The 14,797-nt window shown below is 38.3% G+C and overlaps 1 protein-coding gene across 1 annotated transcript in view; it reads right to left on the reverse strand.

The window, feature by feature from the left end:
• Positions 1-7,406, reverse strand: part of THOC2 (THO complex 2) — a 192,205-nt gene extending 184,799 nt beyond the window's left edge. Inside the window, exon 1 of the mRNA XM_044682671.1 lies at positions 7,318-7,406. Coding sequence (XP_044538606.1) covers positions 7,318-7,406 — 89 coding nt within the window. The remainder of the gene's footprint in view (positions 1-7,317) is intronic.
• Between the last annotated feature and the right edge of the window lie 7,391 nt (positions 7,407-14,797).

Consider the following 14,797-nt stretch of genomic DNA (forward strand, 5'->3'; position numbering starts at 1 on the left):
TTCTAATCTGGCCTCAGATATTTACTCCTTGTATGACATTGGGCAAGTCATTTAACCAGTTTCCTCAACTGTAAAATGGGAATAATAACAGTACCTACCTCACAGGGTTGTTGTGAGGATCAAATGAGATACTATTTGTAAAAGTGCTTCATTTGGTACCCAGCACATAGTAGGTGCTATGTCAATGATTAGGGCAGGTAGGTGGTAGTGGATAGATAGCTGGCTCTGGAGTCAGAAGGACCTAAGTTGAAGGTTGACTTTCAGATGCTTATCAGCTATATGACTCTAGGCAAGTCACTTTACCCTGTTTGCCTCAGTTTCCTCATCTATAACACAAGCTGGAGGAGAAAATGGCAAATCACTCCAGTATCTTTGCTAAGAAAAACCCCAAATAGGGTCAAGAAGAATCAGATGCAACTAATATTCTAAATAAGAACAACATAAATGCTTATTCCCTTCTCTTCCCTCTACCAAGACAACAAAGCTTTTCCCACATTTTGTACTGGACAAAGTTCCTTAGCAACTTCATTAAAAAGACCAAATCCCTTTTTTGCAGATTTCCTTACCAAAGGCATGTTTTTAACCCCTTACCATCTGTCTTAGAATCAATACTATGTATTGGTTCCAGGGCAGAAGAACAGTAAGGGCTAGGCAATGGGGGTTAAGTGACTTGCCCAGGGTCACACAACTAGGAAGTATCTTGTGGCCAGATTGGAACCCAGGACCTTCTGTCTCTGGGCCTGGTTCTCAATCCACTGAGCCACCCAGATGCCCCCTACCAAAGGCATTTAAACCACATGGTAACTAAGTAACTTTATTCTCATGAATATTCTAGCCATAAAGAAACTCAGCAAGATAAAGATAATGAATAGAAGGACAAAAACCTATTGAGTTTTATAATCTTTAATGTATTGGGTTGGGATCCAATTATGAAACTTAAACTTATCACTGCATCTAAGAGGAATGTAAGCCCTTCCACAATATAGTGAGTGCCCATTCACACTCTCTGCCACCTTGAGAGGTTCCTCAATGACATCATCACTATGAGGTAGTTGGGTGGCTCCCCACATACAACACCAAACTTGGAGTCAGAAAGACTTTTAGTCAGTTCACCTCTGTCTTAGTTTCATCAGCTGTAAAATGGGGATAATAACAACACCTATCTCCCCAGCTTGTTGTAAGGATCAAATGAGATTATATGTGTAACTTAGCATAGTAAGAAACTAATATCATTTTAGACAGAGAAGCTAAAAATTCTTGGGTTTAGACTAATGTTAAATTAATAAAAATTGTTTCTGGTAGGCTTGTGCCTAAAACAAAATGAAGTATTAATTTTTTTCTTCCACAATTAAATAGTGTCTTTTACACTTGGATTCTGATCCCTAATAGAAAGCCAGCACAGGCTGGGCCTGCCTTTTTTTTAAAGATTTCCATGGCCAATTAAATAGATGTAAGAGACCTTTGAAACACTTATAGATTCTTTTGGGGGCAGAGCTGCCCAGTCTTGCTGACTGCTGATTAGGTTCTTAGAATCTGACATTTTAAATAAGAGAAAAGGCCAAGTCTGGCAGCCACATAGAAGAAGGTAGTTATGTATATCTCTGTTCATGCCTGTATTGGTAGGAAGGAAGGAAACTAGCATTTGTTCATTGGCTGCCATGTGCCAGGCACTGTGCTAAGAGCTTTACTAATATTATCTCATTTGATCCTCACCCTTCGAGATGGGTAAATTCAGGCCTTCGTAATTCCTGGCCTAGAGCTCTTTACTACCTAGTTGTCTCTAGGTAGGAAGGAAATAAGCATTAATTAAGAACCTGCTATGTACCAAATCCTGTGTTTTACAATCATCATCTCATTTGGTCTTCACAACAACTCTGTGCTATTGATTGTCACCACTACTTTACAGATGAGGAAACCAAAGCAGAAAGAGGCTTGCCCAGGGTCACATGGCCAATAACTGTCTCTAAGTGTTTATGCATGGTAAGATTTCAACTATGTCATTTTTGATCTTTCCTCTAATTACTGTCACCCACCTACTCTGAGACTAAATCAAGTGTAGTCAAATCCAGATGGTTCATGATGTCTTGAAGGGCATCCACCCTTTTAGATCGGATAGCAAATCTTGCCTGGGCAGTGAACAAGAGTTTTAACTGCTCCTAGCTCCTTTAGGTATCCCATAACCCCATGCTTCTTTTTTCAAGAACTTCCAACTGGATAAAAATGATATATTTGGTATCTTCTTCATTGCTTATCGTTAGATAGTTTTGGATTTATCTGGATGTTTTGTGTTTAGAGATAAAAAAAAAAGCCTAGGGAGTGACAGATATTCAAGTAAATAAATCCCTCATGCTAAAGAACAGGTGACCACAAGAGCATGACTCCCCCTTCACTCCTCCAGCCCTCCCCCCCCAAATATATGACCTCTTGCTCAAAATATTCTTCTGGTCGTTTCAGTCCTTTACCCAAACTGTTCAACAGATCCCCTCTTTGAGAGTAACTGGTTTTCAAATCAGACAGTCCTCAGGAATGGGAAACACTAACAATGCCTTTCTGACAGAAAGACCAGGTTCTGTATTAAAGGATTAGAGCTGGAATCAGGTTTTGGGGGGCTCAGTGAGCTTTGAGGACAGAGCCTCCACCATGCCCATGAACCCCCAACTTAGGAAAAGTTAGGGAGGGTTCTCTGAATGGGAAACAAAGCCTATAAGATTGTCTCTGTCCTAGGAAAAGTCAGTGTTTGTATCACCTATTAGAGGAATGAAAGAGGAAGATTGTTGGACAAATTCATTGTCTATTACATTTTTCAGAGAAGGATTATTTAAGAGTACAAGTATTACCTTCTGAATGAGGGAGAGAGGGAATTTGGAACTCAAAATTTAAAAATGAATGTTAAAAATGAAAAAATGAAAACCTAAAAGAGGACTGTAGATTGATTGTTTTGGTTGTATGGATGAATTTTTCCTAGCAACAGAATGTTTGTCTTTTCTGGGAGTCTCTGTGGAAATCTCTTTAGTAAAAAAGTGCTCAATGCTTAACAGGACTGAAGCCAGTTGAAGAGTTTTCTCTCCACTGACTAACAACAAAAAAATGGAGTTAAAAAGGAGCTTTTGTAACCACTCCACAATATAAAGTTTTGCAGTTTCAAGCAGCTTACCCAGCCTTGCAAGTATTGTCTTAACTTTCCTCTTCTCTCCTCTTTGGAAGGAAGGAGGCTTTCTTTTAAATAGCCTTGAGAAAAAGGAATTGCCTCAGTAAAAGACAAGTAATTTCAAAAAGGGTAAAATTTCACATTAAGATTTGAATTTAGCCAACCACAGTGAGCTTCTGAATGATTTGGCAGAATTTAATTGCCTGGTAAATTAGAAGCAAAATCATCTGAAAGGAATTAGAATAAACCATGCATTTGCTAGTTCTTAGGGAAGCAATCAAATTGAAAATGTTTTTTGGGGGGGTTTGGTGACAAAATGAGAAACTGCCAGTAAAACTGAAAGTTTCAGGCCTGATCGCCTAAAAGCAAACTTTTGCAATGAATGGGAATATTGTGCTAATTTGCAAAAGAGATTTATTGGAGAAAAAAGAAACTAAATCTGAAACATAATACTGAAACATGATTTGAAGGTAGAGAGTATATGTTAAGAAATTAATGACAGTATTAAAAAGAAAATGAAATACGGAATTGGCATAGAGATATGATAGTGTGATTTATAATAATCAGTCTGGATTAAACTGAGTTAATAACTAAAAAAAGGTAAGGTCAGAAAGCCTCAGGCACTGAGGAAATTCCAGGATAAAAGGACAGCTAAGGTGAGAGTCAGAAATGAAACTGGGAGGAAAAAGAAGTATGGTTGGTTTTGAACTGCCCCCAAATGGAAAACTGGTCAAGATAAATAAAAGAAATGACATGTAATTTACACTGACTTGATAGACACCTTGAAGTCCAAATATAAAAAGAGAAACGTATAGTGATGCTTTTGAAAGCAGAGGATTCTAAAAATGCACCTTTGGATGCACTCAGCTAATTTGGTTTCTTTCCCAAGAACTAGCAAATGCATCATTTATCTATTGACATCCTCTATTCTAATTCCTTTTAGATGATTTTTGCTACTAATTTGCCAGGCAATTAAAATTCTGCCAAATCACATTAAAAGTGACAAATCCTCTAAGTTAGCTTCTGAATATAATTGTTATAGATTGCCAAAACTGGTAGATGAATGGGATAGATTTTTTGTTTCCCTGTAGGTGGTTTAGATATGCAATCCAAATGGATTAATGTTATTAGATTGGTGATAAGACTTATTTAATGTTTATGTCTTAAGTTCATGAGATTGTTTTGTTAGTGCTGTGTTTATAAATTTTGTGCAGTATGATTTGGGAAACTATTATATAGAAAGCATTGTTAATTTGAGGTGTTTGCAACATTACATTAAATCACTCTGATTTGAATACTGTGACTGATTTATAATTGGAGTCATTAAATAGTAGAGTTAATTGTTTGAAAAAAATTGTCGTGTTAGTATTGTCATAAACTTACAAATATATGTATTCCAGTTTGTCAAAGAGTTAATTTGAGTTTGGTAAAGAGAACTATATGGGCAGTTAGGTAGTTCAGTGGTTTAGAGTACTGATGCAGGAGTCAGGAAAACACTTTCTTGAATTCAAATCTGACTTTAGACACTTACTGTGTGACCCTCGAAAAGTCATTTAACCCTGTTTGCCTCAGTTTCCTCATCTGTCAAATGAGCTGGAGAAGAAAATGGCAAACCACTTCGGTATCTTTGCCAAGAACACCGTAGATGGGGTCACAAAAAGTTGGACAGGGCTGAAAAAAACAACTGAATGACAAAAATCAGACATGTGAAATATTATTAGAAAGCATTAAAATAGGGGCAGCTGGATAGCTCAGTGGATTGAGAGTCAGGATGAGAGATGGAAGGACCTGGGTTCAAATCTGACCTCAGATACTTCCTAGCTGTGTGACCCTGGGCAAGTCACTTAACCCCACTGCCTAGCCCTTACTGCTCTTCTGCCTTGGAACTAATACACAGTATTGTTTCTAAGACAGAAGGTGAGGGGGTTTTTCAAATTTAAAAAAAAAGGAAAGCATTAAAATTCCAAGGATTAGGAATATTTGGAAGTAATCAGAACTGTAAAATATACTGTATTTAGGTGGGCGGGCACCCTGTAATCCCTGCTTCTGAGGATGATGAGGCTGAGAGATTAATTGACCTCTGGAGTTCTGAGCTGCCATGAAGGTAACTTGAGTATCTACATGAAGTGCTGAACTAATATGAAGAGCCCCCAGAACTGCCTAAAGAGGGGTGAGCTAGCCCAGGTCTGAAAAAATAAGCAGCCTAAAGGTTCCATGCTGAAGAGAAGTCACAGCACCTGGCAGAAGATAAGAAAGCCCAAGTCTCTAAAAAAAAAGAAAAGAAAAGAAAAAAAAGAAAAATCTGGTATCTGAAGGATAAAGTTGGTGAGTATATCTTAGAAATACATACCAAAATGCTATAGCAATTATCTTTGGGAAAGTTAAGTTTGGATTGACTGATTAATTGGGTCTAGTATAACCCCAACCAATTGCCTCTACTTACTGATGTGAGCCATTCCAGGATGTGAATTCCTGAAGACTCTCTCTAACCACCTTGTATTTATTTTGTATTTAATTCTAATATATATATTTATATATGTTCAGGTTGTTTCCCACAAAAGTATGCAAACTCCTAAAGGGTTAGGATTGTTTCACTTTTTGTCTTTGTATTCACAGGATCTGACAAGATACCTAGCATAGAATGGCCATTTAATAAATGCTGATTGATTGATAATTATACATGATTTTTTCAGAAGGGTTGGAGCAATTCATAGATCCACCAAGAGTTTTGTTTTTTTAAAACCCTTACCTTCTGTCTTGGTGTCAAGACAGAAGAGTGGTAAGGACTAGGGCATGGGGGCTAAGTGACTTGCCCAAGGTCACACAGCTAAGAAGTGTCTGAGGTTAGATTTGAACCTAGGACCTCCTGTCTCTGGGCCTGGTTCTCAGGCCAATGAGCCACCCAGCTTCTCCACCACCAAGAATTTTTAGTGCCAGGTCCTCTTACCTTCTCTCCTGTATGTATAACTTCTGTCTTTTGTCAGTTTTGACACTTTGAGGAGCCTGAAGTGAAACCTCAGGGTTGTCTTAATGAGCATTTCTCTTATTATCAGTGATTTGGAGAATTTTTTCAATTCTCCTCTTGAAAACTATTCCTATTAATTGCTATTTACACATCTATTGTATATTCAAATGCTATCTTCGACATGGATTATTTCTTTTCCATTTTGAAGGGAAGTAGAGAAAGTAGAGAAAGAGAAATCTCACTGTTTTAACATGCATTTCCTTTATTATTAGCCCCTTGGAGAATTTTGCAGTTCTTTTGAAAACTATTGGTTAATATCTTTTTTCTATTCGAGAAGGGCTCTTGTTCTCTGATATTGGTGGTAGTTCCTTCCCTACATCAGAGATATAATCCTTTCATCTTTAATTATTTGATTCAAAGTTCTATTCCCCTTACAGTTTTTAATTCTTTAAGGTAATTTCACTGATTTTGCTTGTGGAAAATCTTAAACTTTGTTTAGACTCCTGATTTTTATTTCAGTGGTATAGGGAACTGTCAGTGAGGAAAATCCCTTCACCAGTGCAGCTCAGCACAAGCTCTGCAATTTAGAACTACCAGGATAACTGAGAATCAAAGCGATTAGCTCTTTATTATCCAGCCAGTGTTTGACCTGGAACCAGAGGAGGCCTCTAAGGAATCTAGTTTGTACAGACAGAAACTAAGGCCCAGGGAACTCAAGTGACTTTCTTGAGATCACACTGCCAGGATGTGTTGGGGGGCGGGGCAACTGAATTCAGGTTTTCCTTAGAGGCCAGCGCTCTATTCCTTGGATGTAGTCAAAATTGTTTTTTTTTTTTTTTTGGATGATTGTCTCTAGTCTTGGCTTTGTAAAGAATTTTCCTTTCTACCCACAATTTTGAAAGATATCTCCTTTCTGTTCCCCTACTTTTAAAAGAAAAATAAAAGGATATTTGGGGCGTGTATATTTGTAGCTTATTTCGCTTTACAGTATTATCTGCGGGGTCAAAGTGCTTTCCATTTTCTCCAGCGGCTCTTCTGAAAAGAGTGGGGCTCTTTTTATAAGTAGCAATAGCATGCCGAATTCGCTCGTTACAGCTCAGCCCTTTGACTCTGCCCCGCCCTCTTTTTCTTAGGCCCGACTCCATTTTTCAATCCTTCCCTTCCTTTCCAGACTCTGCTCCTCCCCCTAGCCTCCTCCCCATACAGAGGAAACCGGAAGTCTAAACGTGGAGGAGGCCGAGTGAATCTTGCTGGGCTTGCGCTGATGTAGGATCCACTGTTCTCATTGCGCATGCACCAGTGCTGGCCACGCCTGACGCCGCCTTTCACTTTCTCAGCTGACCCGAAGACGTTTTTTCCTGGGGCCGAAGTCTCCTCTACGGGAAGTGGCGCAGGCTGCACATGCGCGGTAGCCGAGGCTCTCGCTGCTTGGGAAGGTAAGTGAGCCGAAAGGGAGGATGAGAAGGAGGGGCCCAAAGTTAGGGGTAGGTGTGGGAGTCACCCCCCACCCCTCTTAGGACAGGGGTCCCCGTAACTACCCTGTGCTTTGAAGCTTCGACAGGCCCGGGAAATCGAGTGCTGGTCGGATCCCCCCAATTAATTTTTCGTCCCACCCCCCATTCAGGTAGCCCCTCAGGTGGGGCTAGGGACCAGCGCTGCGGGAAGCTGTCGCTTCGGCGCGCCCCCGGCCCCCCAGCGGATCTCCCTTTCTGTCTCTCGCCCTCTGTTTTCCCCCCCGGCCGAGACTGGGACTGGGATCATGAACGGGAGGAGGCGGCGGCGGCGGCGGCGGCGGCGGCGGCGGAAAGGAAGTGGGCGGCGGCGGCTCTCGGGAACTGCCCTGGCTGCTCCTCTCTCTTCCCCAGCGGGGGCGGATTGGGTTTTCCCGGAGTCTTCTCCAAAGACAGGAGGAAGGCAGGGATTGGGGTGGCCTGAATCTCTTTCCCAGGCCTGGAAAAAACAGGTTTTGTCAGGCTATGTACACACACACACACACACACACACACGTCGAGGACATGGTAGAGAAAGGAAAAAAGCCCTCCTCCCTTCGAGGAAATGAGCCCATGATTAACCCCTCTGCTGCCAAATCCCTTTTCCCAGCCAACTTTGTGGAACAAAGGTGAATTTGAATTTGGCAAAAAAAACCCAAAAAACCGTTTAAATCCAGGATTAAATCCTCCCCGCGCCCCACTATCGAGCATGCAATTTTCTTTATACAATCCCAGCGAGTGTCTGACGTGGCATTCTGAACAGTTACTTCATTACTAGAAAATGCCAAGACAATGATGTAGTCATTATGGATTTGCGGGGAGCACACTGGTGATTGTTACTCTACAGAATTTTCGTTTAATATTTGCTAGTAGATCAAGGAAGCAATGACAATGGACCAGGAAATGAAAATAATTTCCTTGTTATTCAAACAGATGTCATAACTGTATTTGTTTAGGCTTTTAAAAAAAGTATCAATTCTACTGGGCACCTAGTTTGTGTGTAAATATGGTTAGTTATGATCTCTTTTTCCTATTAGGGAGAAATAAACAAGCATTTATTACATACCTCCTATGTGCCAGGCACTATGCTATATATTGAGGATTAAAAAAAAAGAAAGAAAGAAAAATACAAAAAAGCCATGAAGTTCTCTCAAGGAATTTATATTCTATCTGGGGTTGTTGTTCATTTGTTTCGGTCATCCATTTGGGGTTTTCTTGGGAGAGGTACTGGAATGGTTTGCCATTTCCTTCTCCAGCTCCCTTTACAGATGAGGACACTGAGGCAAACCAGGTGAAGTGACTTTGCCAGTGGTACACAGCTAATAAAGTGTCTGAGGCTGTTTTGAACTCAGATCTAGACTCAGGATAGATTGGTTCTCTATCCACTGTGCCACCTAGCTACTCTTATCTGTGGAGATAGCATGTATTCACGTAAGTAGCCAGAAAATTCACTGGCAGCTGGGAGTGGAGTTCAGGAAAGGCCACATGTAGGAGGAGATGATTTGGACTTTTTTTTTTTTTTTTTGAAGGAAACTTGGGATCCTGAGAGGCTGAGGTGAGGAAGGGAGTGAATTGCAGGCAGAGCACAGGGTATAGAGAGTAGAAAAGCATGGAGAAGACATGATTTGGCTTGTGTGGGGAGCAGCAAGGAGTTCAATTTGATTGAATTAAAGAATGCAAAGGAGAGTGGTTTATAAAAAGGCTGGAAAGGTAAGTTGGGGGAGGGTTTCGAAGGGCTTTAAATACCAAATGGGTATTTGTATTTGCTCCTGGAGGTAATACAGAGAGCCATGGGAGTTCATTTACCAGGCATCTAACAAGGCCCAACAGACCTAATATATCATTTTGATAGCTTTGTGGAGGATGAATTGAGGAGAGAGACTTGAGGCAGAAAGACCAATTAGGAAGTTATTGCACAATCCAGGTAGAAGCAATGAGGGTCTGAATTTGGGTGGTAGCCTTGTAAGGGGAGAGAGGGGAAAGGATTCCATAGATGTCATAGAGGTAGAATAGACAAGACCTAGCAACTGATTAGTTATGTGGAATGAGGCATCAGTTGGGAGAATTCAGTGTAATAAATGTTAGACAAAGTGAGAAAGGGACCCTAATTCTAGAACCTTATTTCTCATTAATTTTTATTTTTTAAATAGTAATTTTTATAGTAGCTTCTTTTTAGTTAAAGATAAAGTGTTAAAGCTGGTGCAAGTCTTAGTCTTCATTTTACACATGAGAAAACTGAATCTCAAGTGAATAGCCTAGGATCACATAGCTAGTGAGTACTATGTTGGGGATTCATACCTAAGGATTCTGGTTCCATGTCTGTACTACATTGGGCATGCTTTTATACATGTTGAATCTAATGGATTGGAAGTTAAGGTGACAGGTAGCCCCTGATTTTAGATGCAATGTATTTCTAGAACTTGCATATCATTGTTTCTGCCCAGAATATAACATACCATTTAATGAATGAATGGTTATTGACTATGAGATGTGAGCCACTGCTGAATGAGTGAAGTAGTGAAAAATGGGGACTGCAATCATTCAATCTGTATTTCTTCTCTGTAAAATGGTGTTAGGAACAACAGTGTATAAAAATCACTTAGAGTTCTTTTGCAAGAATGCTGTCTCTACTTCTTCACTAGCCCTTCATTCCTTAATCCTTTGTAATCTGATTTACATACAGCTTTACTCAAATTATACCCACAGGTCACCAATGATCATTTAATTTTAGGAAATCCAGTAATATTTCCAGTTTAATTTCTTCATATTTTACATGACTAGCTCCCTTCCAGATAGTTAGTGCCCTCCTACTTCTTTTGTTTAGCTAAGTATTTACTTATCTTTGAGCACTTTCTGTTCTGGTAGAATGCAAGTTTGAGGGCAAGGTCTGGCTTGCATTTGAATCCTATCTCTGCCACATAGTTGATTAATAAATGCTTGAGTTTGAGAAAATGTTTTTTTTTTCAGTGATCCCAAAATCTTTTTAATATCAGTATCCTTCTGGTAGTGCTGTAAGGCTAGGTATGGATCTTGGAATGCCACTATCCAAGAAGATTCAAGATTGCCCACAGGGCTATGGTGAGAGGCAAATTAATAATTAAGGCACAGTGTACCTTAATTAGCTATGACTTGTCTTATGCAGAATAGGGATTAGAGAATAAAAAAGCAGCAGAGGCCCCCAAAAATGAAGAAAACTATAGGAAAATTAGAAAGCCCCAAGGAAAATCCGTTGACACAAATACAAACTTTTCCATTATATATATTTTCCTTTGCTCTCTCATTTCAGGATTAGCAAGTAAATCAGTTGTCAGTGTTGGGCAACAGGATCTGGAAACCCTTCCCAACTCTGGATTTGCTTCTTGTTAATGTCCTTTCCTTTCTTTTTCTCTCCTGCAAATCCCTAAAACTTTCATCAATATGCTCATTACTTTCTTTATCACTTGGCCTTCATCTCAGTTCCAGCTCTTTCAAGTTGCCTTGGAACAAAATGATAAGTTATCAACTACTCCCCTGCCTTACTTTGCTATCTTTGAAACAAGTAGACAAACCCCTCCTTAGTTTGCTTTTTCCTCTAAGAGTTTTTAAAAATTCTAATAGCTACAGAGAAATAGATTTAAAATAAACAGTTACAAGCCATCTTAAAAACACAGTAACCTTCAGTAGTTAGGTATGTTTGTTTTCACTGAAATATGAACAGCAGATCTTTCTTAGCACCTTTCCTCTTACAATGACTCCTTTGGATTCTCATTTTGGGCAGCATCAATCTTGCCAAAAGCTTTTGAATGTCCCTCTTCTCTTTTTGGCCAGAAAAAATGAGTTCCATCTTTATTTTCATTCCCTTAGAGCTCACCACTGGTAGACCCCAGGTAGAATAAAAGATTTTTCAGTGGGTGCCCATTGGGCTCACACAGGATTTGGTTCCTTAAAGGAACAGCAGTCAGTCTCTGTGTTGTACTGCTACTATGATGAAAAATCAGCTGGCTTAAAAAAATTCAGCTTTTCAATTTCATATGTTAAGTAAAGATTAGAATTTCAATTTGAAGAAAAAATATTTAAGAGTGTGATTATTTTATTGAAACAGCATCTGTGTAAAAAGCCAGATCCTCTTTAGTCTGTATATTAGGCTAGAAATAGTGAAGAACCTATGTGTGGCCCTTATTTGTCTGTACTAGACCATCTGTCAAAATGACAGCTTTTACCAAAGAACCACAGGTTTTATTTCATTATTGGATCCTACCATAAAATAATAGGCTTCAAATTGTCATGGAAAGGATTTACAACATAATCAGTTTGGATTTATACCAAGATACAGGGTTGTTTCAATGTAAAGAAAGCAATCAATTTAATATTCTACATTAATCGCAAAAAAAATGATAAAACCTACATGATTATACTGATAGGTCCAAAATTTTGTGGATAAAATCCAACAGCTGTTTCAGTTAAAAGACTAGGAAACATAATAATAAATGGACTTTTCCTTATCCTGGTAAGTAATATCTATTTAAAGCTAAGAGTGAACATTATTTGTAATGGAAAAAGGTTAGATGCCTTTCCAATAAGATGGGGCAGAGTAACGATGTCCATTATCACCAGTGTAATTTAACATAGTGTGAAAAATGCTAGCTATTACAAAATGATAAGAAAAAGAAATTGAGGGACCAGAGATTTAGGATAAAAGGGAAACAAGTGCCACTTTTTACAGATCATATGCTGGTGTATTTAGTGAACCCTGAAAAAGATTTGACTAAAAATTAAATGGAAATATATTCAGCAAAGTTGCAGGACAAAAAATAAAACCCACATAAATCATCAGCATTACTGTATATTACCCAGTAGGAAGAAAAAGAAAAATTCAATTCCAAATATATAGTTCAGAATATATAAGATACTTGGGAGTCAATAAGTCATAAATGGAGGGACTATATGAATACAACTACAAAACTCTACAGTCTTAAAGATCTAAATAATTGAAGAAATGTTAATTACTGTTGGGTAGACCAAGCCATTATAATAAAAAATGACAATGCTACCTAAATTAATTTACTTATTCAGTTCTATTCCAATCAAACTACCAAAGAGTTATTTTATAGAGCTAGAAAGAAAATGAAATTAATCTGGAGGGGGGAAAAAGGTTAAGAATCTCAAAGGAAATAATAAAAAAAAAAAGCAGGAAGGAAGGAAACCTAGCAGTACCAGATCTCCCACTATAATACAAAGCACTAATCATCAAAACTATTCAGGATTGATTTTAAAAAAAAATAGAGAAATAGTGAAGTGGAGCAGAATAGGTACCTACCATATAGAAGGAAAGAGTAGTATAATGTTCCATAAATTCCAGCTACTGGATTAAGGATTCAGCTATTTGATCAAAACTTTGACGAAAGCTGGAAAACAGTCTGAACAGAAATCATATATACTAAGATAAGCTCCATATGGCTACATGGTCTTTACATTTATGAAGGGTTAGTATCATCAAATTAGAGGAGCAAAGAAGAAATTACCTTTTGGCTCTATTGGTAGGGAAAAGCCCATGGCCAAATAAGAGAAAATGAACAGTTTTGATTATATAAAAATCAAAAGGTTTTTCAAACAAAGCCAGTGCATTTAATATTAGAATCGAAAGAGTAAACTGGGAAGGGAGAGGGGAATCTTTGCAGCAAGTTTCTCTGATAAAAGTCATCCAAAAATATGTAAGTGGGAAAATAAAGATACATACACATATATGATATACATTTGTGTGCATACATACATATATATGTATATATGTGTGTGTGTATATGTGTATATATATATATATATATATATATACACACATAATGTATATGGAACTGATTCGAATTTATTAGGAACCATTTCCCAATAATTCCAGATTCCAATATTAAAGGATACAAATAGGTGTTTTCAAAATAAGAGACCTCTTTGTAAACAAAAGTGAAAATACTCTGAATCATTAATAATGAAGGAAATGTGGGGGCAGCTGAGTGGCCTAGTGGATTGAGTCGCCCTAGACATGGGAGGTCCTAAATTTAAATCTGGCCTCAGATACTTCCTAGCTGTGTGACCCTGGGCAAGTCACCTCACCCCAATTGCCTAGCTCTTACCACTCTTCTGTCTTAGAACCAATACAAAGTAGTGATTCTAAGGCAGAAGGTAAGGGATTAAAAGAAATAATGAAGGAAATGCAAATTAAGGCAACTCAGATTCTTCCTGTTGCAAGTGTTAAGAGAAGGAGGTGTGCTCATGTACCTATTGGTAGAACTATAAATAGAACCAGCCATTCTGAAAAGCAATCTGAAACTCAAGCCCATAAACTGTGGTACATGAATGTAATGGGATAAAATCTGTTGCAATATGAAATGATATAGAGAAATATGGAAAGATTTACTGAGTGAAGGAGGCAGAACCAAGAAAGCCATATACACAATGACTACAACAATTTAAATTGAAAGAACTGCAAAACAATCAAAAGTGAATGTTGTAAAATGACAGAGAATAAGACTGGCCCCAAAGAAGAAACATGAAAAAACACCTCCATTCCACCCTTTGTAGGAGTGGGAGGTCCAGAAGTGTGGTAGTACATTGCATAAGTTTTCAGCCTTTTATTTATTTATTTATTTGTTTTTTTTTTTTGCTTTAAAAATATTTGTCATGTTGGATGACTTTCTTGAGAGGTGGGTAGGGTCTGATAACTTTTTTGTTGATATAAAAAACAAGATAGCAATAAAATTACTTTTTATAATATTAAAAGAAAAAATGAAATTATAACCTAAAATTCACTGATCTATATCTTTTGCCTAGCAGTACTACTTGGGGGGGGGAGGGGTGTAGAGTGTGTAGAGTGCCAGGCCTGGAGTCCAGAGAACCTGGGTTCAAATATGGCCTCTGACAAACTTCTCAGATTGTGTGTTCCTGGGCAAGTCACCTCACTCCAATTGCCTGGCTGTTGCTGCTCTTCTTAGAATTAATACTAAGAGGGAAGGTACTACTAGTACTGCTATTTTTTTATACCCTTACCTTCTCCAAAGAGATCCAAAACAATGGGAAAGGATTCATATATACAAAAATATTTATTGTAGCACTTTTTGGAGTGGCAAAGAACTGGAAACTAAGCATTGCCCATCTTTTGGACAATAGTTGAACAAGTCGTGATATACAAATATTACAGAATGTTATTGTGTACAAGAAAGGAGAAAA

The sequence above is a fragment of the Gracilinanus agilis genome, chromosome X (genome assembly GCF_016433145.1).
Source record: "Gracilinanus agilis isolate LMUSP501 chromosome X, AgileGrace, whole genome shotgun sequence".
NCBI classification, from domain to species: domain Eukaryota; kingdom Metazoa; phylum Chordata; class Mammalia; order Didelphimorphia; family Didelphidae; genus Gracilinanus; species Gracilinanus agilis.